The 25580-nt window shown below is 41.2% G+C and overlaps 1 protein-coding gene across 4 annotated transcripts in view; it reads left to right on the top strand.

Moving 5' to 3' along the window:
- LOC147226358 (glutamate receptor 4) overlaps positions 1-25580 on the top strand; it is a 163604-nt gene that overhangs the window by 86189 nt on the left and 51835 nt on the right. For 2 of the 4 annotated variants that reach the window (XR_015107196.1, XM_086160466.1), the window contains 5 exons: positions 5999-6052; positions 6606-6764; positions 16782-16967; positions 17648-17752; positions 20795-20905. Coding sequence is in view for 3 of the 4 variants with exons in the window: in XM_086160466.1 (XP_086016592.1) it covers positions 5999-6052; positions 6606-6764; positions 16782-16967; positions 17648-17752; positions 20795-20905 (615 nt within the window). In the remaining variant the exon portion in view is untranslated. The remainder of the gene's footprint in view (positions 1-5998; positions 6053-6605; positions 6765-16781; positions 16968-17647; positions 17753-20794; positions 20906-25580) is intronic. The other 2 variants (XM_086160467.1, XM_086160468.1) reach the window with 1 other exon arrangement.

Genomic DNA, 25580 nt, shown 5'->3' with positions numbered 1-25580 from the left:
TACAGTAAGCGTGTCATGTGACTGCTGTGAGTTGAATAGCAAATCGCTGATCCGTCGATTTCAGGGAGGGGGTGAGGGGACTCATTAGTTTGCTTTCATGCTCAATAAGCCGAGCACCCATTGGCTGTTAATATCTCGCCGTTGCCCGACGCGGGGAGGTGTCACGTCGTGAAACGATCCCCTCCAGATGGTCTTCGCTATTTACTGATTCAAGCGAGAGTCTTAAAAGTCCAGTGAGGCTGGGAAAGAGAAAAAAAGATTGTTTCAGTCAGATTTTATTTCAAGGAAAGACACTTTTTATTCCCCCGAGTCGTGTTATTGTCATCAGAGAAGTTTTCTGGGTTCTAGGAATATCCTTCCACGACTTAAATGATCTGGGGGGGGGGGGGGGATGACAGTTTCTACCTGCCTTTTAGCAAACCGAGTGATTTTGTTGATTTTATGTTCCTAGCCTAAAACTTCCCGAACACTTTCGGTATCTAAAACCTCACAAAACTGGTTAGCTTTTAGAAAACCCAGCCAAAGAGTTTTTTTGCCTCGCGCTAACTATGCAGTTTCTTGAATAAACACAACAAGAAGACATCCTGGCTCAAACTGAACTATATCTGTGTTGTTTGAACGTTATTAAGACTTCCAATTTGCTCAGAGTCAAGTCAATTCCAGAGCAGGTCTGGGCCGCACTATTTGAAACGATTTCCAGAAACCCAATTTTTGGCAAACGTGGTGAGGAAATACTGCCTTTTCACCCCTCAGGAACTTTGAACAGATCCAATGTGGGCAGCCCTCTGCCTCGACCGGTCGGGATAGAGAGAAGGAAAGAGTGATAGAGTGCAACAAATACTCTTACCGCTAATAACAGTAGAGCTGACGGTTACATGGTAATAGGGGACATCCTGGTGAGACTCTGTAGTAGATCAAGCAGTCGCCCTGCGACCCTGCGGAATCAGAGAGCCCAAGGACGCAGGAGAGGACATGAGGTTATCAAATTCATCGATGAAGGGACATAAGCACAGACAGGATAGGAAAGGTGCAAAGAATGAGAGGTGCATCATGGGATGTCCCTCAGCAGACTATGGCCAACTAACTAGGGTCTAGCCTAGCGCTAGCTTTAAGCCCCCTCCCCCCCCCAAAAAAAAAAAAACTAAGAGAGGGTGTCCATCCCCCTGATTTGTGGAGATTGGAAGATGGCTCCACTTGAAGAGGAGCCTGGGAACTGAACGCTTTTGCACCAGTTCTGCTCTCAGAGACTCACAAGTTACTTTGCATCCTGATAGCAAAGATCTGACCGGGTGTCACAAATCCAAAAGATCTTTGAGATGCGATGGCCTTTTAAGGCCTTATTGGTGGGGGGGGGGGAGGATTTGGTCACGTCGGTGGTTCTTTCACAATGTTAAATGTTAAAAGGATCAAGCCGCAACGAGGTGAACGGTGTTGGGCTAAACTTCCTCCCGCTGCTCTTCTTCATCTGTACGCGCTGTTTGGCCTTTTGCTAATTTGTTGCGCAAGTATGGCCATCTTTTGCAAAAGATGCTCCCCTCTGTGTGCAGTCCTCGGGCACAATACAACCTTCCACCCCAGCACACAAGCAGGAATAACAAAAGTGCTGCTTTGTTCCCATTATTCGAGGCCACTTCAAATTTCAGACCAGTCACGCAATAGCTCTTCTGACAAACCGAACGCCTTGAAAAATCAGTGCATTCTATTAGCGGGTACATTTTACCCTGTTGTTGGTTTAAGGTATACAATAAAACCCCAGGGGTTCCAGTCTCTCAATCTACCCAACTTGTTTGGCTGTAACTAAGTCGTTTAAATCGACTTAAAAGGTCAACAAGCTAAAAATAAGCACGTTTTGTGTTGCTTAAGTGCTACCTAGTAGCATTTCGTCCGCAGCATGGGATGTAATGTTTGGGATGTAAGATGTGGAAAGCTGCTGGGATGTCAGATATAAATCAGTTTTATTCTGAATGTTGATGGGGAGGTATGTTTCAGACGCACTCACAAAGAAAGAATTTGATAGAGGACGTCGTTCAAGGTTATTTGTGTCCTTTTTTTTTAATCCATTTAATTTTAAATCAAATTGTATACCTTATGCTTTCAATCCCAAGACCATTGTTGTCATCATAAGATCAGCAAAGTCAAATTTCTTCTCTGTCTTTCTGCTACTTTTTATTTTTTTATTTTTATATAATGATTGTTTTCTATTGGGACATCCTTTTCAGAATTTGATACACGCCTCCATCTTTCCCGCTTGTCTTCAACCCCTCCGCCCGCCCCCTCCAACCCCCTGGGCAACTGGTGTCTGTAATTGTTCAATTATTCAGGAAATCTCCACTCTGACATCTGTCATATCTGAAACCGTGTTTTTCTTCACAGACATGTTTGTGCGTTGTCTCCTTTGCCCCTCAGAGGAGCAGATTCTCTACGTCTCACGAGTCGACAAGATGGACTTTGTCATATCTAGAGCTTGTAATAAAACTGAAGTGTACGCAGCGGTCAGAGATAGAGCCAAAAGGAGCTTCATATATATATCTATATATATATATATATATATACACTGCTCAAAAAAATAAAGGGAACACTTAAAAAACACATCCTAGATCTAAACGAATGAAATATTCTTATGAAATACTTTGCTCTTTACACAGTTGAATGTGCCGACAACAAAATCACACAAAAATGATCAATGGAAATCAATTGTATCAACCCATGGAGGTCTGATTAGGAATCACACTCAAAATTAAAGTGTAAAAACAAACTCCAGGCTGATCCAACTTTGATGTAATGTCCTTAAAACAAGTCAAAATGAATCTGTGTTGCTTCCTGAATGGACATGATTTCACAGAAGTGCGATTGCCTTGGAGTTACATTGTGTTGTTCAAGTGTTCCCTTTATTTTTTTGAGCAGTATACATATATATATATATATAAAAGATAAGATTTTTTTATATATACATATATATAAAAAAGAGCTAAGACTGCTGTACTGTTGGTGTTAACTTCTTGATTTGAATGCGGCATCATGCCCCTTTTGCGGCTTAATAGAACAGTTGTTACGTATGAGGGTTTATAAGCAGCCAGATGTTATCTGTGAATGTCAGAGCAGGAAGTTGCCAAATGAAATCCGGCTTAATTCACTTTTTTTTTTTTCTTTTTTTTGCATTCAGTTTCTTTGAAGACTCCATACAAAATGTGTCATAGCTAAGAAGCAAATACAGGATTTTTTTTTTTTTTTTTGATGTTAGGCTGTAATTAAAAACTTGGCCAAAAGTCACAAACTTCAGTTCATAAACATGCACTTTGTCAGTAGATTAATAGTGATGAACTTTAATCAGTGAACCTGCAAGACAAGAGCTTAAATGTAGTTTTCTGCCTTCCTGATTGCCTCCTGTCAACTTTCTGCGTGAATCAAAGATACACCTTGAAGCGTGAGGACAAATATTAGCTTGTTAAGAACCATCCAGCTTCAATTAAGTTCCAGGAACTACCCTCCTCCTTCCCCGGGGTAACTTTTAAAATTTACATCCTCACAGGCGGTAAGTGACCGCAGGAGGGACTTGTGTCACATGTCCATGGGTGACGTGCACTATAAGACATGAGCTATTTTGGCTCTGTAGGAACTTTTTGCAATTCCGAGAACCTTTCAGGATCAAGGCGATTTCTTCATGCATTCGGACGGTAGAGAAACTGGGAACTGTGATGTCACTACTTAGGATCGTCTTAGCTCTTACTTCCTGCAGATACATTTTAAGGTAGGAAGTCATACGGCGTAGCTGCTTGCTGATTGGTGGAATTCATAAGTCGCAGCCATTACCAGATATTTATGGAGTTAGCTAACTGAAGGGTTTATCATGCAGTGAAGCTGTGCAGGGACAAATAAAAACACTTGAACCCATCTGATAGTCTATGGTTATTTTTTTCCCGCCATGCAGAACATGAATAAAATAACCACGGACTATCAGATGGGTTTAGGTGTTGTCGTTGTTTACAAAGTCAAAGTCAGCTTTATGATCAATTTACCGCATGTACTGGACATACAGGACTGTCTCAGAAAATTAGAATATTGTGATAAAGTTCTTTATCTTCTGTAATGCAATTAAAAAAACAAAAATTACTTCTTTTTTTTTTATTCTAATATTTTAACCCTCTCAGGCTCAAATTAAGTTGTAGTTGCAGGAAAAATCTGATATTTGGCTGTCGCAAATCTGCAACATCTGCCTGGAGAAGGTTAAGATGGGATTTTTGAGTTTCCTTAAGATGTAAGCCATAATCAGCAACATTAAAATAAAAAAAGGCTTGCAATATTTTAGTTGATTTGTAATGAATCCAGAATTTATGACATTTTTGTTTTTGAAATTGCATTACAGAAGATAAAGAACTTTATCACAATATTCGAATTTTCTGAGACAGTCCTGTACAGAGGAATCAAGATGTTTCTCAAACTCCTACAGTGATATGAAATTAAAAAAATAAGAATAATAATAGAATGAAAATTAGCAATGACTAATGACTTTCTCCCTGTAATTTTATCACCATGTGAAGAAACCTGCTGTTTATTAACGTCAGACTATTAGTATTTCCTTGGCCAAAATGTTGATGTTCCACCACGAGCCATGGAAACCCCTCTTTGGCGTAGCAGCCCAGAGGAGCGCTTGCTGATTCTGTCTCAAGTTGCAAGAAAACAGCTGACCAATGACCACAACGGTTTTTAGTCCGCAATTCCACCAATCACAAAACATCTACCTCATACGAGGTCCTATGGGACCGTAAAAAATGCTGCTTTAGAGTTGGTGCTAAAATGGTTCTAGGAACTGAGGCCCATGGTACCTGGCTCCCAGAGGATGCAGAATCGACCTAGAAAAGGTTTGGGAACTACAAAAAGTTCAGACAGTGCGAAAACAGCTGCAAAGCACAGAGGTCTGTTTGCACACGCAAACATACAACATAGAATGCATAATATACTGAAATTTCCAGACTATTGAGCGCTCCTGCATATAAGCTGAACCGGCTAAAAGTAACTAAACAAATTTATGTGGACATATATAGGCTGCACTTGTCTATAAGGTGCTATAAGATGACACAGAAACTTTTCTGTAACTTTTAATTCAATTCAGGTAACATCCACAAATACATACTAGAAATGCTTTTTTTTCCAAACAATGCGTGTAACCCGGCTGATGAAAAAGAAAATTTAATAAGTAACACAAGAAAAAATCCATCAACCTTTAGTCGTCTTTGAAGAGTCCCAAAATTTCACAGTAATTTCATTGGTCCGACGAGACTTAATGTTTGGCGGCATGAAGCTTGTCAGCCCAACAAATTCCATAAATCAGCCGCATTATTGTATAAGCCGCAGTGTTCAAAGCATGTGGAAAAAGTAGCAGCTTATAGTCCAGAAATTACTGTAATCATAATTATCATCATTAAAGGCAAAATAATAATTTTCATCATCATAAGGTAGAAAACATTCTCTCTCAAGTTCTTATTTGCATTTTTCTCCGTCGCTCTGAGTGGATGCAAATCCCTCCATGTTGTTTTGATATTTTTGGACACATTTTACCAGATATGGATCTGACAAACAGTGCCTTTTCTTTCTTTCCTTTTTTTTTTTTTTTTTCATAACCCACCCGCTGCCGCTGCGTGCACACGTGGAAAAGCCACCAGGAGACTTTCATCAATCTGCCGTCGTCACACAGATTTCAATGATATCCGCGCCTTTATTAACCGCTTGTCCTCTGGGATTTTCTCAGCAGACGTCAGCTTTCAAAATCACTTTTTATCAACAGGATACAGTCTTGTGTGTGTGCATGTGTATGTGCACTCACACGTGCGCACGCTGTCATGTCTCTCAAAGCGTGAATTACTTACTTCCGTCGGACGCGGCGGTGACATGGCCGCTCATGTGCTTTGACGTCCAAACACACATCTGTCGTTCGCATCCGTTCGAGTAATTAACACGGGATCGGCTCCGATTAACGTCCCGCTCTGCTTTCGCCCCGCAGATCGTCAGCGTGGGGAAACACGTGAAGGGCTACCACTACATCATGGCCAATCTGGTGAGGAAAGCGTCGCCATTTCCACTTAAATTCCATGTTGCATCGCTTCACGATTGTCCGTTCTTATAACTTCATTAAAAATATTTGTTGTAATGCCATTTTTAAAAGAAAAAAAACTCAGATAATGTTAAATTGCCTTCCGGTAAGCTCTTTGATTGTCATGGTTACATCATCAGGGGTCATATTACATCCCCCTTCCGGTTATTTCCTCGGCGCAGCTGACATGGGGGCGACGTGGTGCAGGAGGTAGAGCAATCGTCTTTTTGAAATCGAACATTCTCGGTTCGATTCCCGCCTCATTCTAGTGTGTCGAAGTGTTCTCGAGCAAGATGGTTCTGGTTGACGGCAGCCTACTGCTCACCGCGCATCTATGATGGGTTAATCGCAGAGAACGAATTTCCCCTTGGGGATTAATAAAGGATATATTATTATTACAAGACAGTGAATGGATCGCCATCCTTGTCTGGCTTTCTTGGCCGATATGTATGTTTGTCCCAAAGCATTTACCGCTCGTGACCGGCTTCTCTGCTTACCCCCTCCCGCCGACCCGAAGGGTTTCAAAGACATCAATCTGGAGCGCTTCATGCACGGCGGCGCTAACGTGACGGGCTTCCAGCTAGTCGACTTCAGCAATCCCATGGTCATCAAGCTGATGCAGCGCTGGAACAAGCTGGATCAGAGGGAGTATCCCGGCTCGGACGCCCCGCCCAAGGTAAGAAATGTTGAATCTGTTGGGATCTACATGTTTTTTAGCACGTTTGAAGTCGAGGCGACATCCAAAACGTTCACATCTTGACTCTCAATAAGCGGTGGACTGTCATTTGAAGAGATTTCGCTCAGCGGGAGACCGGAAATTTAGGGACACCTGATTCTTGAGGTTCATTTCGCAAACATTTATTCACAGGACTTTCCATTCGTGGCGATCTGAGGCTCTCAGGGCCCCCTGGTGGTCGCAATCAGAACTGCACCCAAGTTTTATTACAGGACAAATTAATCCCTGCAATGTCTCACTGTACATTAATTGTTTGTTTTGGGGATATTTTTTTCTGAGTGATTTATTATTGTAAGCGATCTGGTAAATCATACCAGTTTTGCAAAAGTCTGCAGTTTTTATCTTCTAATTCCCAGATTATTCTTTGAAAGCAACTGTGTAATTACTTGGCCAAGTTCCCGCTGATGCCGAATAATTTTGATTTTACTTATTTACTTATTTTACTTATTTTTGCCTAAATCATTTTACTTCTTACAGTAAGCAAAAAAATAAATAAAGTTCAATCTCACACGAAAATGTACATGCAATGGAATTTAAATTAACGGCGTCATGAAGCTCATGCCTGAAATTGAATGGAAGAATGCAAAAATTATAAAATGTGTAAAAATAGATAAACAAAAAATGTACCAAAACTTGTCACATATTTTTTGATAAAAAATAATGTATACTTGTCATTATTACAGCTACTTTTTATTTTCTCATAATGTTGATGATGATGGTTATTATTATCATTATTATTATTAATGTTATCATCAGTGACTGAGTAAAACCTGCAGGATCCCGATGTGTTGACGGTGATGTAAGGACGGGTTTAGATCTAACGAAAGATATTCGGATTCACATCGTCATATTTGCAAGCCTCTACTTTGGCAGCTGGAAAGCAAAAATATAGACTTTTGTGTCCCAACGAAGAACTGGCGTCACCGTCACCAGCAATCTGCTCGGCATCGCTCGCCGCTGTCACACCCGGCGACAGACTGACACACATTTTTCATCCCCTTGCCCAGATTGCAAACGGCAGCGGGGCAGGGAGGTGTCACGCCACAACACGGTCAGCAAAACTCCCGCCCCGAGCATATCTGCATGTCCGACAAAGGCTCCCGTTTGAAAAGAAAAAAAAAAAATAGCAGAGGCAGTGGAGTGGAAATTGTGTGAGTCCGGCAGGAATGTGTGTTTCCGATGAATCAAATTAAAAAGTTTACACCATGGGGCTGCATCGTGTATGTGAGTGTGTCCGCGTGCGCGTTTGTGTGTGTTATCTGCGCGTGTTTATCCTCACTCAATTTCTTGATAAATTACTCTCTCTCCTGGAAATCCACTCAGACTAAATGACTCTGCTCCCCGCTAAGTTTGTCCTCTGCGCCGCTAAGAGTCGCCCCCCCCCCCTCATCTGTTAACTCAGCTCCAGAGAGGGGAAAAAAACGTTTACTCATTTCCCAACCGACATATGTAAGATTAATTGTCCCTAAAATATCAGTGCGTTTGTTCTTTTGTTTTTTTTAAGAGCAAACTTTATTCAACTGTGGGGAAAAGTTAGGGCCACGTAGCCACCAGATCGGCAATGAGGATCCACAGAAACCCCAGCTCCGGCCCTTGTGTGACGCTTTGCTTGGAAAAAGCACAGATCTGTTGTTCGAGCATGTTTGATGGCCCCAGCGATGATTTTAGAGTACTTGATACAGAGGATAATCGCAGCTTTCGGTGAGCTTTAATTTCGTTCCAGGAAGTAGCCTCCTCTGGGGGGAACCCTTTAGTTTTTCATTCCCACGAGCAGTAAGGGACCACGGGAAGGGCCTGGATTAATAACCATGGTCTATCAGATGGGTTGAAGTGTTTTTATTTTCTTCCAGCGCTGCTTCGCCATGTAAAAAAGTCGTTAGCTAACTCTGTACTTATTTTGGCTAAAATGCCTGCGCTCCACTGAGAGGGCTGGAGGAGGTCAGACATCTTCGTTGGCCCATTTCTCACTGGTTCTGTCCATTTTGTCCTAAAAAAAATCACCTGAGTCGTGACAGCAATCGCTTTTAAAACTGTCCCTCCGCAGTCAACAAGTAGTATCAGGTTATGGCCGTGGCTTATGATATCGACCAATCACAAAGCACGTACCTCATATGAGTTCCAATTGAATCATGAAAAGACCCTGCCCTAGAGGAGGAGCTAAGAAAAGCCTTCTTCCTGAACAGGTTCCAGGTACGTCAAAAAGTTGGAGTGCGAAAGGAGCTATTGTTTGGTATCGATACAAACATTTGTAGTTTCTGAGACATGGACCCAAAATGTTATTCCTCCCCTGGACTCCTGCCGAGAAAGGATGCAAAATGATCACTTTGTTTAAGTCCCCGATTTTCCATTGTTTGTTTTGACTCATAACGTTAGCGCTGAGACTCCTTGCCTCTTTTGTTCGAACAACATGGCAGACCAAACATGGACGTCTGCTTATTTTTGCCATCGCACGATGCTGAGCAAGGGAAATGAATAGAGGTCTCGCTTATGTTGACGTGTCACGGGCACGTGCGTGTGAATCTGCAATCACTTGTGCCCAAAATGCCTCTGTAGACCAAGCCGGTTGTCTGTCGGACACAACGTCAGGCTACCGTTGCGGCCGTAACCCACGGCAACACACACACACACACGGCGCCTCCGTTGTAGCACATCCTGACCACCTCAGCCCCGTCACGCTGAGCAAACATCCCCGAAGGATCATCTTCGGTTTCCTCCCACAGTCCATGAACTACTGCGTCAGATACAGACGCGTCAGAAAACCCATTTCTCCTCGTGTTTCGACGAATCAGGAGAAGCGTCCATTTTCGTGTGCAGCGTCAAAAGTGAAAGTCATTTTTATTGTCAATTTCTCTGAATGTACTGGACATACAGACAAATCAAGAAGATGTTTCTCACAATCCCACGGTGGCATGAAATTAACAAAATAATAATATTGGAGTGCATATTAAACAGTAGTATTGTTATTTTGTTAATAATGTGTCAGTGGCGGAAAGCGATTTCTTGTTTCTAATACAACTGAATGTCCTTTATTGTCTTTACAATGATTGTACGACAATGTTGGAGAAAAGAAAGATAATTCTGACTCTGCCTTTTAGATATAGATACAGATGTCGATTGACTCGACGCTCCGGGTTTGTCGAAAAAAGCTGAGAAAGGAGTTCTAATGCGTCAATATCTGACGCTAAGGATACCTTCCCCATTGGTCAGGCCGCTGACGCATTGGGAGTGAGTTTGTCTCCGAATTAGACAATGAAAGTTTACACTTTTGTATAAAGTGTGGATTACAGAGTGTAAGGTTGTATGTCTCTCTATAATGTTTCAATGAAAAAGTGAATGTTTGTGTGTTGTACGTCCCCATATGACACATGAATGATGGATGGATGGATGGATGGATGGATGGATGGATGGATGGATGGATGGATGGATGCATCAGATTGGAGTCTTTAAGAGAGTCACTTTTGCTTACCTTTCTGTCTGTAAGCAGCAACTTGGTCACAGAAGAAATGCACCCTTTTTTGTCATTTTCACCAATTCCGTTTCATTGGGTGGTTGTTGGGGGAGGGGGGCAGGCCTGTGTCTGACGCTTGAGCTAGCTAGCTAGCTGTTTGGTGTGGTTTGATGTTTACGTGCTGAGAAACACACATCAGGAGAAGGTATGATAAACGCTGATTTAGCTGGCGGTGAACAAAACCCGCTGAGCTCTGTCTGACGGACGCATCTCTAAAACAATCTGTGGGCTCTTCGCCTCTGAGAACACGGCCTGGCTTAGGCAGCAGTTTTCATGTCCTCATTACTTCCTGTAAAATGCAAAGGAAGTGAGGGATAGAAGCCACAAGAGCCCACGGCACATTTCCCCTAATCTGTCTCTGACCCGAAGACTCGCCGCGGCTTCTGATTATTTGCTCCACACAAAAAAAATCCCCCGTCTGTCTTGTCGGTCGTGCGTTTCCCCCTAAAACTCTCGTCCGGCGCCATGAAAAACTAATTGAGCAGATGAGAAGGAGACGCATAGACGGAGGGATAGCGAGGAAGGAACGGAACAGGAAGATGGTAGAGTGTTTTGTCCGGCCGGACAGCCGTCTGGCATTAATTATCCCGGCTAGCAGGAGTTCATTAACTTTGCCTGCGGCCAGGGGTGAATCCTATTCATTAGCCCGCTGCTCACTGTGCCATTAGGGCTCTCCACGGAGCTGCTGCTCTCAATCCCCCCGTTACTGTTTGAATAAAGCTGCCCGGAGTAACACAGATAAACACTGTGGAGGAAGCAGAGGACAAACTTTTAACAGGAAAAACAAGGAAATCTGAGCCGGGAGATCGGAGGGTTAGGCAAAGCTAATTTCATCCACTGGACGGGAGAACCCTGAAGCTGATGCTCAACCAAGTTAATGTTTGAATGACTGGTGGGAGGGAAAGATCAGATATGACAACAAATCTAAATGATGTAACCTTGACAAGTGCCAGTGGTTCCCTGATACTAATATTCATTCATTCATTCATTGCCAACACCGATCATCCTGCACTCAGGGTCGAGGTCCGGTTGTAGCCTATCCAGTGTTTGTGGAGGTTCTCAGTCATCCAGGTCATGGTGAGCGAGCGCACTGCTTCAGTTGACGTGAGGTTATTATATATTCTAAATCTAAAATAAATTTCCTTAAGTCTGTCTTTCAGTTTCTGAGGATCAGTCAAGAGTAGTACCTCTTCCTTGCTGGCTCGGAGCTGTAAACTCTTATTATCTTAATGACAGAGTGAATAACTGAATGTCTATGTGACGTGCAGTTGGATAGTGAATAGTTGTATGATTCTATGTGATTTGTGAATGACTGAGTGAATGGTTGTATCTCTCAAAATGGGATGTTGATGAACGAGTGAATAGTTGTATATCTCAATCTGACACGTGAAAGAGTGTGTGAATGGTTGCACGTCTTTATATGACTTGTGAATGACAGAATGAATGATCATATGTGTCTCCATGACATGTGAATGAGACAGTGAATGGTTGTATGTCAGCTGTGGGTGAACCCAGACTTGAAGAAGCTCACGTCCGTTTGCCACAACAAGAAGATTTCGACAAGAATTAGCCAATCCAGTATGTCACTGTGTTCACCCACAGCTCACATACAAGTATTCACCCTCTCATTCACATGTCATGTAGAAACATACAAGCATTCAATCTCTCATTCACATGTCATGTATATAGACCTCTATATATAGAGGTAAACAACTATTCGTTTATACATTAACATGCCATTTTGAGACATAAAACCGTTCATCTGCTCATTCACACATCATATCAACTATTCGCTGTCCGTTCACACGTCAAACACGCAAACATTCACTCTCTCAGTCACGCGTCATATCGCAACATGCAACAATTCACTTTGTCATTCACATGTCATATAGAGATAGACAACTATACACTCGTTCATTAACGTGCCATTTGGAGATGTACAACCATTCACTCTGTCTTTCACAAATCACATCGAATCATGCAACTATTCACTATTCAATTGCACATCAAGTAGAAATTTGGCTATTCACTCCGTCATTCAAGTGCGGAGATATACAAGCATTCACTCTCTCATACACAAATCATATCAGAACATGTATATTTATTCTCTCATACACAAATCATATAGACATGCAACCATTCACTCGCTCATTCACATGCCATTTTGAGTCATACAACCATTCACTCTGTCATTCAGAAATCACCTAGAACCATGTACTGTCTCAATCGCACGTCATAGACGTTTAACTCTTCACTGTCATTCAAACGTGAATGTATAGACGTGCAAACATTCACTCATTAACATGTCATATCAAGACAACCAACCATTCACCCTGCACAAGGATGACACCCAAATTCGTGAAGTGTTCCTTATTTATATGGTGTCTCAGGAGATTTGAGCAGTCGTCCTTGGAACTGAACATTCCGGGCCTGTCGAAGTTTTGTTGAGCTCTGAACCCCGAAAAGCCCCTCGGCGCTGCTCCTTAGCTGCCTTCTGCTCATGGTTCATCCATGATGGGTTAAATGCATTGGTCAAGTTTCACTGATGTTGTCCTCTGTGTATAACTGAATGTGACAATTAAGGCATTCAGGACTGTCTCAGAAAATTAGAATATTTTGATAAAGTTCTCTATCTTCTGTAATGCAATTAAAAAAACTAAAATTACTTTTTCATGATATTCTAATATTTTGAGATAGGACTTATGAGTTTTCTTCAGATGTAAGCCATAATCAGCAATATTAAAATAATAAAAGGGCTTGCAATATTTCAGTTGATTTGTAATGAATCCAGAATGTATGACATTTTTGTTTTTGTAATTGCATTACAGAAAATAAAGAACTTTATCACAATATTCTAATTTTCTGAGACACTCCTGCATCTTCTTCACTCTCTCATTCATATAGAGGTATATAACCTTTGACGCAGTCTTGAGGAGATTCATGTCGGGATTGAATCAAGAACTATCTCGCTGTGAGGCGAAACAACTGCGCCACCGTGACGCCCGTAATATTCATTAGTGGGGCAAAAACCACTATACAAGGCAATATATCAAACACTTAATACAATTTAAATCCATTTTTAGTAATATTACATAATCAGGTTGTATATGGCTTTAAACCTTCTCAAATTTTAATGCTTTTATACTAAGTTTGTTTTGAACTGGACAAATTCGAAATGTAATAGAGCCTCGGATTTTGAGAGGAGGGGGGGGCTCAGAACTAATTTCAGTTTTAGTCTAAATTTGCCATACTTTTGGAATTAAAATCTAAGTAATGAGAGTGAACAACTTCAAGCCAGCAAGGCAGAGGTACTACTCCTGACTAATTCTCAGAAAGTAAAAGACAGACTTAAGGAAATTCATTTCAGATTTGGAATATATAATAACCCCACGTCAAATGAATCAGTGTGCTGCCTTCACTAGTATTTTTCTGAATTTTATGCAGAAGTAATTGCTTTATATGAATATTTTGTCTCTATTTCTTTGCCAATTTAGGGGGGAAGAGAGGAAGCAGGATTCACTTAGCGAGGGGAGAGAAAGCCTCACATTCATTTGCTTCAGTAACTTGATTCTTGGTTCCTGAGCTAGCAGCTGTGTTTTCTGCTAAGCCACTCTATGAAACATTTGAAAACACACCACTGACGGACCACACCATGACTTGTTTTTTATACAGTATATACTGTATAGGCTCATGTTTGCTTTTTGAAGTTCACTGCCCATGTGCTTTCCATGCAGGCTTTTGGTGGGCATAGTTGCTAAAAATATGCCCTCTAGAGGCCCGTGCAGAGTTCTCTTCTATTTCTATTTCAAATGATAACGAACATGGTTTGTGATAATAAATATTCTCAGAAAGAGATGCATAAAGAGGCAGTGCAGAAGACGGCATCGATCTGCGTGGCCCTTAAAACCACGTTGGCATGCAGACGGAGAATCGTCAGTTGGTTACACATTCGCAAGCTCCCCAGAAATATACAGAATTACATCGGAAATGAAAGCAGAGGACGGACAGAAGGCTCCGTTCGATTGACTGTTCAACGTTGAGCATGAATGAGCCTTCAAACAGCTTTTTTACAACTTTAGAAAACAATTTTCCCCTGATATTAGCCAACTTTGTCGTGCCTTTGTTATTCTAGGTACAAGCTAGTGGGGAAACCAGCTTGTAACTTTGCAAGCTTTTTTCACAACAAACCCTACCAACACCTGTTATTATAACAATTTCTGATTGGAATCTATGAGTTATAGTAGATAAAGAAGGTTGGTTGACCCAAAAACTCCTACTAGGTACTGTAGAGGTAATCATTTAAATGTACCACCTACTGTAGGTGTAATAAGAGATATGTCCGTTGAGAGGTTTCCTCTTGATGATGATGAAACACGCCAAAAAAAATCCCCAACTGGTCTAGCAAAGGTGCTGAGTAACCTCCCATTCCGTCCGTACCCTGGCACTCTCCTTCACTTTGCTAATTGTCTGAGGCGGCTGAAGGGCAGTGCTTCATCACAGTGAGTGCGTATCGGCAGCTTTGATTGTACTTAACACGGTATTACACTGTGATACTCCACTTCTGGGTGAAACCAAAGAGCAACATTGAGATGACGTGACAAAATGTGGCCAGGATTTACTCTGGACGCTGTTGTGGGAAAAAAAAAAATGGTAGCCTTTTCTGAAGATTTGCAGGGTGTGACTTGTTGGTAATGAGAGCATGATTTATTTGTTATTGTTATTTATTGTAGTATTATCTCAAGCTGGCAGCTGCTAATGTACACAAATGGAGGTTTTTTGGATGGTGTTCAGACTTTTTTATTTATATGTTGGTTTTAGAAATTTCTACATAGTTTTTGTTGCAATTTTTACACCTTTTTCATTAATCATTCATTTATTTTCAATTTTTTTTATCAAAACATATGGTGTTTTACTACATTGTATAAAAAAGATCAAAATAATAGAAATAAAAAGCAAAATGTTTTTGCATGACATTTCAATAAAATCATGGTTTACTGTAATAAACTGATATTCTGATCATGCTATTTCTATCTAAATATATAAAGACTATAAAAATAATAATAATGATAATAATAATCAACATAATAGTAATATATTTTATAATTATTAAATAATTGGTAAAAATTCACCAGTAATTCAAAAATAGTAGATATTTTTTTTTAGCACTTTTCATTCAAGTTTTGTACAGTGAGAAGGAATAAGGTTGGGACTCATAATGATATGAACAAGACACCTTTATTTCATTTATTCGATTTTTGGACTTCGGGAGCAGAAAACAAGTTGGTCTTCAGCTTTTTCTTAAGATACCAACAGAGCGAGCTCTGCCTCATGTCAGGATGCAGAGTGTTTCACAATGTTGGTACATGAAGGTCTTTTTCCAGACCTTGTGAGACACACAAAAGGCTACAACCCCGGGAATGTACATTAAGGAACATATGACTTCACGAACTCGGGTAGATAAGATGTTGCAATGCTATTGACTATTATGTAGTTGAGCGGCACCTTCAATTCCGCTCTCACCCCCACACTGTAACTGGGCAAGCACCAGAAAAAAAAAAATTCCAATGCATTTGTCAGAACATTGACTGATTTGCAGGCTTTGGACAATCATCTTAGGGCTGGTTTATGCTCATGTTACACACATGAATAGGTACGTCCCTTTCCAAATGTTATCCAATGTCCCTGCCCGCATTCTTCCCATGTGTGATTTACAATGCTATGGTTGTTAAGCAATACATCCACTAGAGGGCAGTGCAGAGTTCAGAGTTGAGAATTCCGTCTTCCATTTCAGCAAGAGTGACGCAAAAAGAGGCAATGCAGTCGCACTTTAGCATACCATACTACGCCGTGCCCCCATGACTTCTGGTCAAAAAAGGGACAGAATTACGCAGGAAATGAATGCAGAGGACGGACAGAAGGCTGCATTTCTACGCATATGCAAATTAAATGCAGAGCGTTCTGCAAATGAGCCCTCAGGATACCTAGAGAAACAGACAATATAGTAATCCAATTACGATTCAGACAATACATTGATTAAGATCTTTAGTGACAAAACAGGTCTGATGCAAGCAAAGTTTTTAAGATGGTAGAGGGTGACTCCTGTGACCTCTTTATTGTGACGATCGATAGAACCGTCAAAGAACACGCCAAGGTTCCCAACTCTGTCATTGCACTGAATAACACCGTCATCCAAGGGCAGAGAATTTGCCGTAAAGATTACACGGCCTCGCGGGTTTCAATGCATCTGAACTGACATTGGAACAGAATCGAGTCAGATGAAGGTCGGCTGCTGATTGAGAGTCAAGTTTTTTTGGGCCCGTTGTTTAAAGTGAACTCAATCCCTGTTCTTTTGATAAATCTGATAGGATTATGTACCCTTTGCTCAAATATTTTCATGAAAGTTGTGTTTAGTTTGCACCATACTGTAGCTCGACTCTGCCCACATCCAGACCGCTCCTGTCTTCCAGTACACCTCTGCACTGACATACGACGGTGTGATGGTGATGGCCGAGGCCTTCCGGAACCTGCGCCGGCAAAAGGTGGACATTTCCCGGCGTGGTAACGCCGGTGATTGTCTGGCCAATCCGGCCGCCCCATGGAACCAGGGCATCGATATGGAGCGAACCCTTAAACAGGTGAGAAAAAGCAGGAAACGTACTCCTTTCATTCGCCATATATTTGCATTATTGGGCATCTCCAAAACCGCAAATGACTTGGTCATTAACTCCAACCTGGAAGGAACTGGAGAAAATTGTGTTGCGATCCGTCGCACAAAATTTTTGCAAAAATTTTCACCGGACAAGATAAACTCACAATGTGAGAGGTCTTTGTGGAAGTTCTCAGTCATCCAGGTCATGCGGAAGTCTTGTGGGAATCTGGACTTCAATTTCTTCACTTGAAGACACCCCCCCCCCCCCCCCCCCCCCCATCCAAGAGGCTTCTTCAGTTGAGAAATGAAACGTGAACGTCATCAAGTGAAGAAATTCACGTCCAGTTGCTTCAACAACAATTCACCATGACCTGGATGACTTGTCAACTGTTCTCCAGCCTCACAGCGACCCTGAGTTTTGGATAAACTGAATAGAAGAAAGACCGAATGTTCACTCTGGGTCATTTAACGTCAACATCGCTCGCTCAGTTCGAAAAAAAATACCCACAAGGTTCATCTTCAAGAAGGTGACGTCCATCCTACTCCTCCTTTCAAAGCGGTGCGAGAGAACGATGAGAAGTTCCCGCTCCTCCATGGCGGCGCGCTTAAACCCTTACATTCTCCAGGTTCGGGAGGTGATTGTGTTTGTTTGTTCAATCTGTGCAGGTCCGGCTGCAGGGATTAACAGGTAATGTCCAGTTTGACCACTATGGCCGCAGGGTCAACTACACTATGGACGTGTTTGAGCTGAAGAATAATGGACCCCGACGGGTAAAACATCACACCACACCACCTTCTTTGGCGCACTAGATCCGCAGTTGTTGAAGTCTCAATGTTTTACACTGCCACAGCACCGCACCACTGCATTGTCAAAGATATATACACTGCTGTCATGTGAATTAAGTGGAACAGTATGTATTGTGGCCTTTTTTATTATCATAACTATGTTGTAAAAAACCTTCCAGCTCCGCCGGTGTCTGCCCTTCTGTTAAGAGAGGATTGATGTCTTTAAGGCGCGAAGATGAAATTCTGGGAAAATGGGGAAAAAGAAGGAGGGCGCGCTCGGGAAAGTGACGGCGGGGAGGATGAAATGAAATAGGGAGCAATCGAAGCGGGGGAGGGGGTAGCAAAGAGGAGTTCCCATCAATCAAATGCCGTTTTGGCCCATCTTGCCTCTCACATTGAGGGTCCTGTAAGGACATGGTTTGTATGGGTCACGGCGCCCGTCTCGCATTCGTCGTATTCCTCAATCATCCTGTTGCTCCTGCCGGACGGCTGAGGCAGTGGCCAATCACGGCCCTTTGTTCCCGCCGGAGTGGCGCTGTACCAGCTGCCCGCTGTGACTGTTAAATGCACCGTGTGTCATAAAGCTGCTCGCAAGCATCTTTTCATGGCATTTCTGGCCATATACAACTATATATATATATATATATGTGTGTGTGTTTGTGTGTGTGTATGTGCGTAATTTGGTTATATTTATGTTTCTTATTAATTCAAACATTTATTTATTTTAATATTCATAGAAATATGTATGAATATATGTGTGTGTGTGTGTCGATATATATATACGTATATATGTATAAGTAAATGTGTAATGTAATGTATTATAATTTTATATATTTTTATGTTTTATATGCATACAACGTTTTATATATATTTGTGTATATCACTTATAAAAGTGATATATACTTTCTTATATCCTTCTATATATATAAGATATATATAAGATATATACTTATACATATTACTTATAAAAGCAAAAGGTATTTCAAAATTAAATTAGTGAACACCAAAGATTCAAAATAGATAATTAGCACAGAATTTTCTTGGGAAGCCCATATCAAAAGCTAAAGCAATGTCCAAAAAAAACACTGTCATAAAATTGAAAATGAATAAACTAAATTAATAATAATAATAAGAAGAAGAAGGAGGAGGAGAAGAAGAAAGACGCCTCAACTTGGCAGTATTTCACAGAAACAGGTGACAGTGACCGAGACGCGTCACGTCTGTCTGTTCCACCCAGCCGCTCTGACCTCGCTGGGCATCTGAAACATGGGAAAAGATAGATCGCAAAACACTGAGCTTGTTTTGAAAGTGGAGCCTCTCAATGGAAGCCATTCTTTCGTATCTGTTGTTCTCCTTTTACAGAAATCAGTACAGTGTAGCAATATGAAACTCTTCCGCTGTAGAAAAGCAGAGGTATTTTCTTTATATATGCACATATATGTCAGTCATATTCAGGACTGAATATTTTGGTTCAGTAATCGTAAAATAATATCGTAGGGTTGCTGAGAATTAATCATGATGTAAACTAGTTTGAATAGTTTTTACTTTATCGTGGTTGTAGATCCCGGACGACAAAAGCGTTGCGAGCAGAACACCGTGTGAAGCCTCATTTCCTTTCTCAGGTTTCCCTGTAATCCGGGACTAGAATTAATGTCTATCTCATTTGTAGCGTGCTAACAGCCACTCGTCATTATGGGATTATCCCGCGGATGGGGAGCAGGCTGCGCACGTCACGTCTTCGAACCCTCGTGACGTCTTCTCACCGACGTCCTAAAATGCGTTTAAAAAAGTATTTATGAAAATGACTTTCAGATGATGTGTGAACACCTGCTTCCTTAAAGGCCACACCTGTTAGCGATCCTCAGAGGTAGAGTGAGGAAAAATTATAAAAGCGATTAAAAATTCTTTTTTTCCTCTCTGTCCAAACCTATCAACATGTTAAAACTGTAGAGGCACCAGAAACAGGCCTTGTTGCATCCGTGCACGTTTTTCAGTCTTCCGTCAAATGTCTGTCATCTTTTAACCGTACTAGCAGTTTGTATCTGCTTGCACTTTATACTTCATACCTTGTAGTTTATTTTTCACTGTTTAATTTCATAGTGCACTTTTATTATCATTCCGATAATTTTATGTCACCGTGGGACTGTGAGAAATGTCTTTTCCATTCCTCTGAATATCTAGTACATGGGGAGAAATTGACAATAAGGCTGACTTTGACTTTGAAAAAAACAAACAAATACAGGACGCTGACTGACTTGCAATTCACAGAATTGGTTCACATTGATTCAGCATTGGATGTTTGTCACCAAAGGTCCATTGCTGAAACTTCCCCAGGGTTTTTTCTATTTGTTACATTTAGTTTTATAGAGTTTTTTTCTTCGTAGACGGCAACACTATTCAATTTTATGTGTTTCTATTTGCTCTACTCGCTTGCGTTTTGTTAATCGGGAAGATCTGTTTCCCGCTGTTACGATAGTTAAGGGAAAGTTTGCACTTTTGTGCGAAAGATAAAATGAAGATAGGCAAAAATTTGGCCCCGGTTTCCAGTCCAACTTGTTCCTTAATTGAGTTAAAGCAAGGCTACATTATTCACTGGTCTTTACATACATTATTTTATTTTATTTTATTTTTTATGTTTTGGCTGCAACACTTTTCCCTCTGAAGTCCACCAAAGACAGTGACACCTTTTGAATATGTCTTTTTTTTTTTTTTTTTGTCGATTACTATGTCAATCTTATCGTAACCGAATATTATTTAAATCTTTCTCAACAGATAAAAGCTTTTTTGCGCGATATCGGGCTCTGCATCGTGCACTCCTGCTTTTTTTTTTCACCCATCCCTCATATCAAATGCCATCTGTGTGAGGGTTTCACTGATTTTTTTTTTTTTTTTTTTTGCATTCTGGTCACGATATCAGTGATGAAACCACCAAGTCCTGCCAAACCAGGCAAAGACGTGACATTACACACAAAACAATCACATCAATCCAACCAAAGCCGGAATCTGATATTTATTGTCCCGCCGCAGATTGGCTACTGGAATGACGCAGACAAACTGGTGCTGATCCAGGACTCCCCGCTCCTTCCAAATGACACGTCCGGCATGGAAAACCGCACTGTTGTGGTTACTACCATCATGGTAAGAGACCAGCACACACTCCCCAACACACACCAGGCAGGAGGCGGTTACATGCTGCAGATACAATGCCTGCGGGGCCAGGAGCTGCTAGCGTCTCGTTCCCATAAGCTAGACACACAACAAAATCATCACCTAGCCTATCTCCACTGCAGCTTTTACCCATTCCCACTTCCTAGTGGTGGAACTAATTTTCTCCTGTGTTCTATCAATGTAAACTGTTGATAGTCTTGTTCAGATCAGTTTTTTTTTTTCCTTTTTTTCATTTTCCACCACAGACACTAACATTCTGCTGGCGGTCTTTTAAGAACTATACTCGAATCACCTAAAAAAGAAAAAAAAAAAAGAAAAAAAAGAAACATTATCTGCTATTTTGCCGTGACACTGGGAAAAAATCCTCAGCCTAATAATAATTGCTTGAAATGGCTATTATCCGTTAAAAGTAGCTTGAAGAGACTAAATGGAAGGGTGTGAAAGAAAGTAGTGGGAGAAAAAAAAATCCCATCTCAAAGGGTCATTATTTTGCATAAGAATAAGAGCGAAAATACAGTTCTTAGGTGTATTAGCCTTTTTTCTTTTCTGGAAAGATCATTGCTTAATGGAAACGGTCAGTTTAAAACCCTGATTAGTGCTGAATATGAAAACTGAAGTGACGTCAGGCTACCAACACTTATATCAAAAAAAATAATGAAATGTCATATTTGGATGCTAATATTCTGACGTATTCTGACATTTGGAAGTTGTTAGATTAATAATAATCATTAATATTATTCATATGATCATTGTTACTATGTATGCTAACACAGTTGTTATAGTTACAAGTTTACCATATCAAATTGAAAATGTCATTATATATGGTACTAATGTTGATTTTTTTTTTAACAACAACTGATTTAGACCTCATTATAGTTATAAGTTTACCGTATTAGATTGAAAATATCTTTATTTGTTGTACTGATGTGTTTGGTTTTTTTTTTTATTATTATTTACCGACAACCTCTGTAGACCTCAATTGAAAGAATGGGCGCTAGATAAGACTACTGCAATGATAAAATAAAAATCATTTATTTAGAAATTTCATTTTGATAATTTTTGAAATTATAATGTTTGTGTTTTGTTTCTTTTTCAGTAATTTTGCTGAAATTTAATCAGAAATTTGTGTGTGTGTGGGGGGGGGGGGGGGGGAGGGGGGGCATTCAAGACAATACCAAAGAAGTTTAACAAAAAAAAAAATGACAACTAACCAAAGGGGTGTTATGATGAACATATCAACCAATGAGTCACCACACATTTATATTGATAATTTATATGTTCAAAGGTTGAGTCACTAGTTGTCAGATTTATTAGACTTAAGCGGATTTTAATACGATGTTCACATTAAAACGCCCTTCAAGATGGGATATTTGCTTAAATTATTTGCTCTCGTTGAAGGAGAACATACCAAAAAGAATGAGGCCATGATAGGAATAGTTTCGGATGTTCCCTCGAAGTCACAAGCTCCGCGAGCGCCGGCCCGGCCTTCCTGCGCGTTTCAGCCTCAGACACAGGGTTCACAGTGAAAGTATCCAGTCGTCGTCGAATAAACTTTACTTTCAGGTGGTTCTATTGTGTTTCCCGTTTAGCGAAAGCGTACCTGCCGGGTTTGCAGGATGTTACAATTAAAAGAAAGTGGTTATTGTTATTGTTGTTATTAGCAATACATAGAAGCTCGAATAAAGCAAACACCATCCCCGAACGGCGTTTAGCTGCGCGACAGGCTTCCATTACTGAGGTGTTTTCCGTTAAGAGTAGAGCTATCGCATCCTTTGCATGGCATGTGAATCCGGCCACGAGAGCGGATGTTCAGTGAGGAGCGGAGGGAGGAGGTGAAAGTGGAGAGTCACAGCTCAGCACAATCCTCCCCTCTTTACAGCCCCTGATGAGGAACCCCATTTTAAGAAACTGAGCCCCAGTTGGACGCAAGCAGGATATGAAAGCCCTTAAAGGCAGAGTGATGGACTCAACAACCCAGAGAGGCCAAATGAAGCCCTAAAGACTCTGGGCGAGAGAAGAGAAAGAGACACACAGCCGCTTTGTTAATGGACACCTTGTTCAGAAAAAGAAACGGAGACGCTCAGAGCTGTAATGGAGCCCATCGAGAGGAAAATGAAATGCAAACGGAGGAGAGGAAAAAAAAAAAAAAACCTGTGTTTCTTAAAAATTTGTGGATGGTTGCTCATTATTACGGCCAAACACTCCAAAGCATTAGCAAAGTCCTTCCACCCCTGTTTGTGTCAGACTCATACGCCTCGCTTGTGCGACCCACCGAATCCCATCCACGGCTTGAATCTCTAATTTTCATTTGACTTTATTTGGTTATTTCGCAAGGTTCCCCGTGCCGCGGAAGCAGGCCGGAATGTGAATATGTGCCGTGTCGAACTGAATTTCCTGTCCGCTCCAAATCTTTTCACTTCCTCCAACTACCTGCTCTGGCACACAGTACATTACACCCGGCAATGCATCGCCGTAAGCTTTAAAACAGCTTAGAAAGACTAATGCGCTCATAATCATCCCCGTTCATATCCATCATGCTTTTGTGCGGCATGATATTACAGTTACATTGTGATGGCTGCGTTTCACGCCCGCTTTAAATGTTGCTGCGGCATGTTTGTGAATTTGTTTCGTATGAATTAGAGTTAATGAAGTGTGGTGGTGTTATATTCCCTCCAGGCTGCCTTTGTGTCTTAAGGTCATTTAAGAAGCAGTTTTTCAAATTGGCAAAGTACATTCGCTGCAATGGATCATTGGCTAAACCCATCTTGGTTATCGCATTTGTGCTAAGCTTTGCTAACCGCATCCAAGAACCCATTTGAATTTGTAGGCCAGATGCTACCAAGACCAAGACTTTAAGAGTCCGTACCAGAGAGGTGCAAGACTTGAGTCTAGTACAGGACATCGAAGGGGGTCGTCTCGAAATCCAATCGAAGGCGGGAACCAGACAGATACTTTGAGAAGGCGCGACCGAGTTGAGGAGTTCAACACTTTATAGTCAAGACCAGGATACCCTAAAGGGCTGGAAGCCAATGACCAATGTAGGGTGAGACCAGATCAGACCAGATAGAAGGGTGAGAGTGAGACAAGACCCAGACTTTGAGAGGGTAACACCAAGTAAACGGAAAGTCCGGTAGGCCCCAACTAAGTGACAGCTAACCTCTAGGACATGACCGAGAGTTTTAGGGTAAAAGAGTAGGGCCGCATTTAGACCAAGACAGAATCAGTCCGGAGGAAGAAGAAGACAGTTACCAGTCCATGAACCACACTACACGATTGAGTTTTAGTAAAATGTCAAACTTGAAAAATTAGGGTTATTGGTCAAAACACCCAAGGCCTTTACATACTCCACCAGAAAGTTCTGTCTCCCAGGGCTGCAAGGACAAAAACAAAGTTCTTCCTGGTCATGAGATTTCATACTTTAGGAGAAACCCAAGTGCAAAACTATGGGGGAAGTCGTCATAGACCCCACCGGCACATCACGCATGCTAAGTAGCAGAGGACAGAAACAATAACGCAGCGACGGTACAGTACAATGACAGCGAGTAAAACAGTCATGTTGGTGGTTGTTTCACGGTGTTTACTGTTAACATCAGGCCACTACAATTAGGTGTACAGTGCAGGGACTGCGCTTTATCTGAACATGTCTTTTTGGACTTTCCGAATTTGTACTGAAGGTGTCACCATCTTTGGAACAGACGCTCTCCTCTGTGCACCGTGTTCAGACACCTCTTTTCAAGAATTACTGGCCATCTGCACTTCTTTGTACACCTCACTGGATACTGGATATGTTAGATAGATTCTTTGTCGATACTTTCCTCCTCAAAACTATCCATCACTGTGCAACAATGTATTTCCGTCCAGTCACACGATTGTTCTCGGACAGCTTCAGAGGAAAAAGTTTCCAAAAAGTTCAGCTGTGAGAACTACCAAACGCTCTGGGAGCGGAGTATGCACAGGCCTAAAGAAATAATTGATTTCACTTAATTTCCAGAGCATGTCAAGTGACACTCATTGATAATGTTTGCAGAGAAAGCCAAAATAAATTTCGTGATTTTGTGATTTCCGTCCGTTCTAATCACACAGGTCTTAAAAACAAAATATGGGTTTTCCTTATTCGATGCAGAAAAAAAGAAGGGATAATGATTCAAGGGCCAAAAACCTCCAAAAAGTAATCTCCAGGCTGGTCTGAAGGCTGGTCAGGCTAACTAAGAAAATGCAGAACTTGGAATACGACAACTCTGAATATTGGTTACCTCACAAATGATCCGAATGGCTTTTTTAAAAAATTTTATCAATAACCAGAAGAATTTTTTACATTTAGACATATCAAATATTTACCAAGCGAACTCTAATTACATTGTACTATTTGGACTATAAGCTTGATGCTAGCATTAGCAGCTAGCATTGCTCTGGAAATCAGCAGCATCCTCATGCTTTCCCCGATGGCGGTTGATAGTAAATTACTTTTGATTGAGTTGTTTACTTATCGGTGTCTGACATACTGTAGTATTGTGTTTAACTTATGCAAAGTGAATAACTGCCAGAGATGAGGCTTGCTAGCTTTACTAGCTGTGGGATCTACAGATGTCGCTTGTCAACAAAGGAGTTTATTGGACAAACTTGCATGTTTCAGGCAGAAATAAAA

This window comes from Fistularia commersonii, chromosome 15 (assembly GCF_037954325.1).
Source record: "Fistularia commersonii isolate RoL2024-O1a breed Wild chromosome 15, RoL_Fcom_v1.0, whole genome shotgun sequence".
Lineage (NCBI taxonomy): Eukaryota > Metazoa > Chordata > Actinopteri > Syngnathiformes > Fistulariidae > Fistularia > Fistularia commersonii.
Note: the sequence above shows the minus strand (reverse complement) of the source record. Positions and strands in the feature narration are given on the sequence as shown.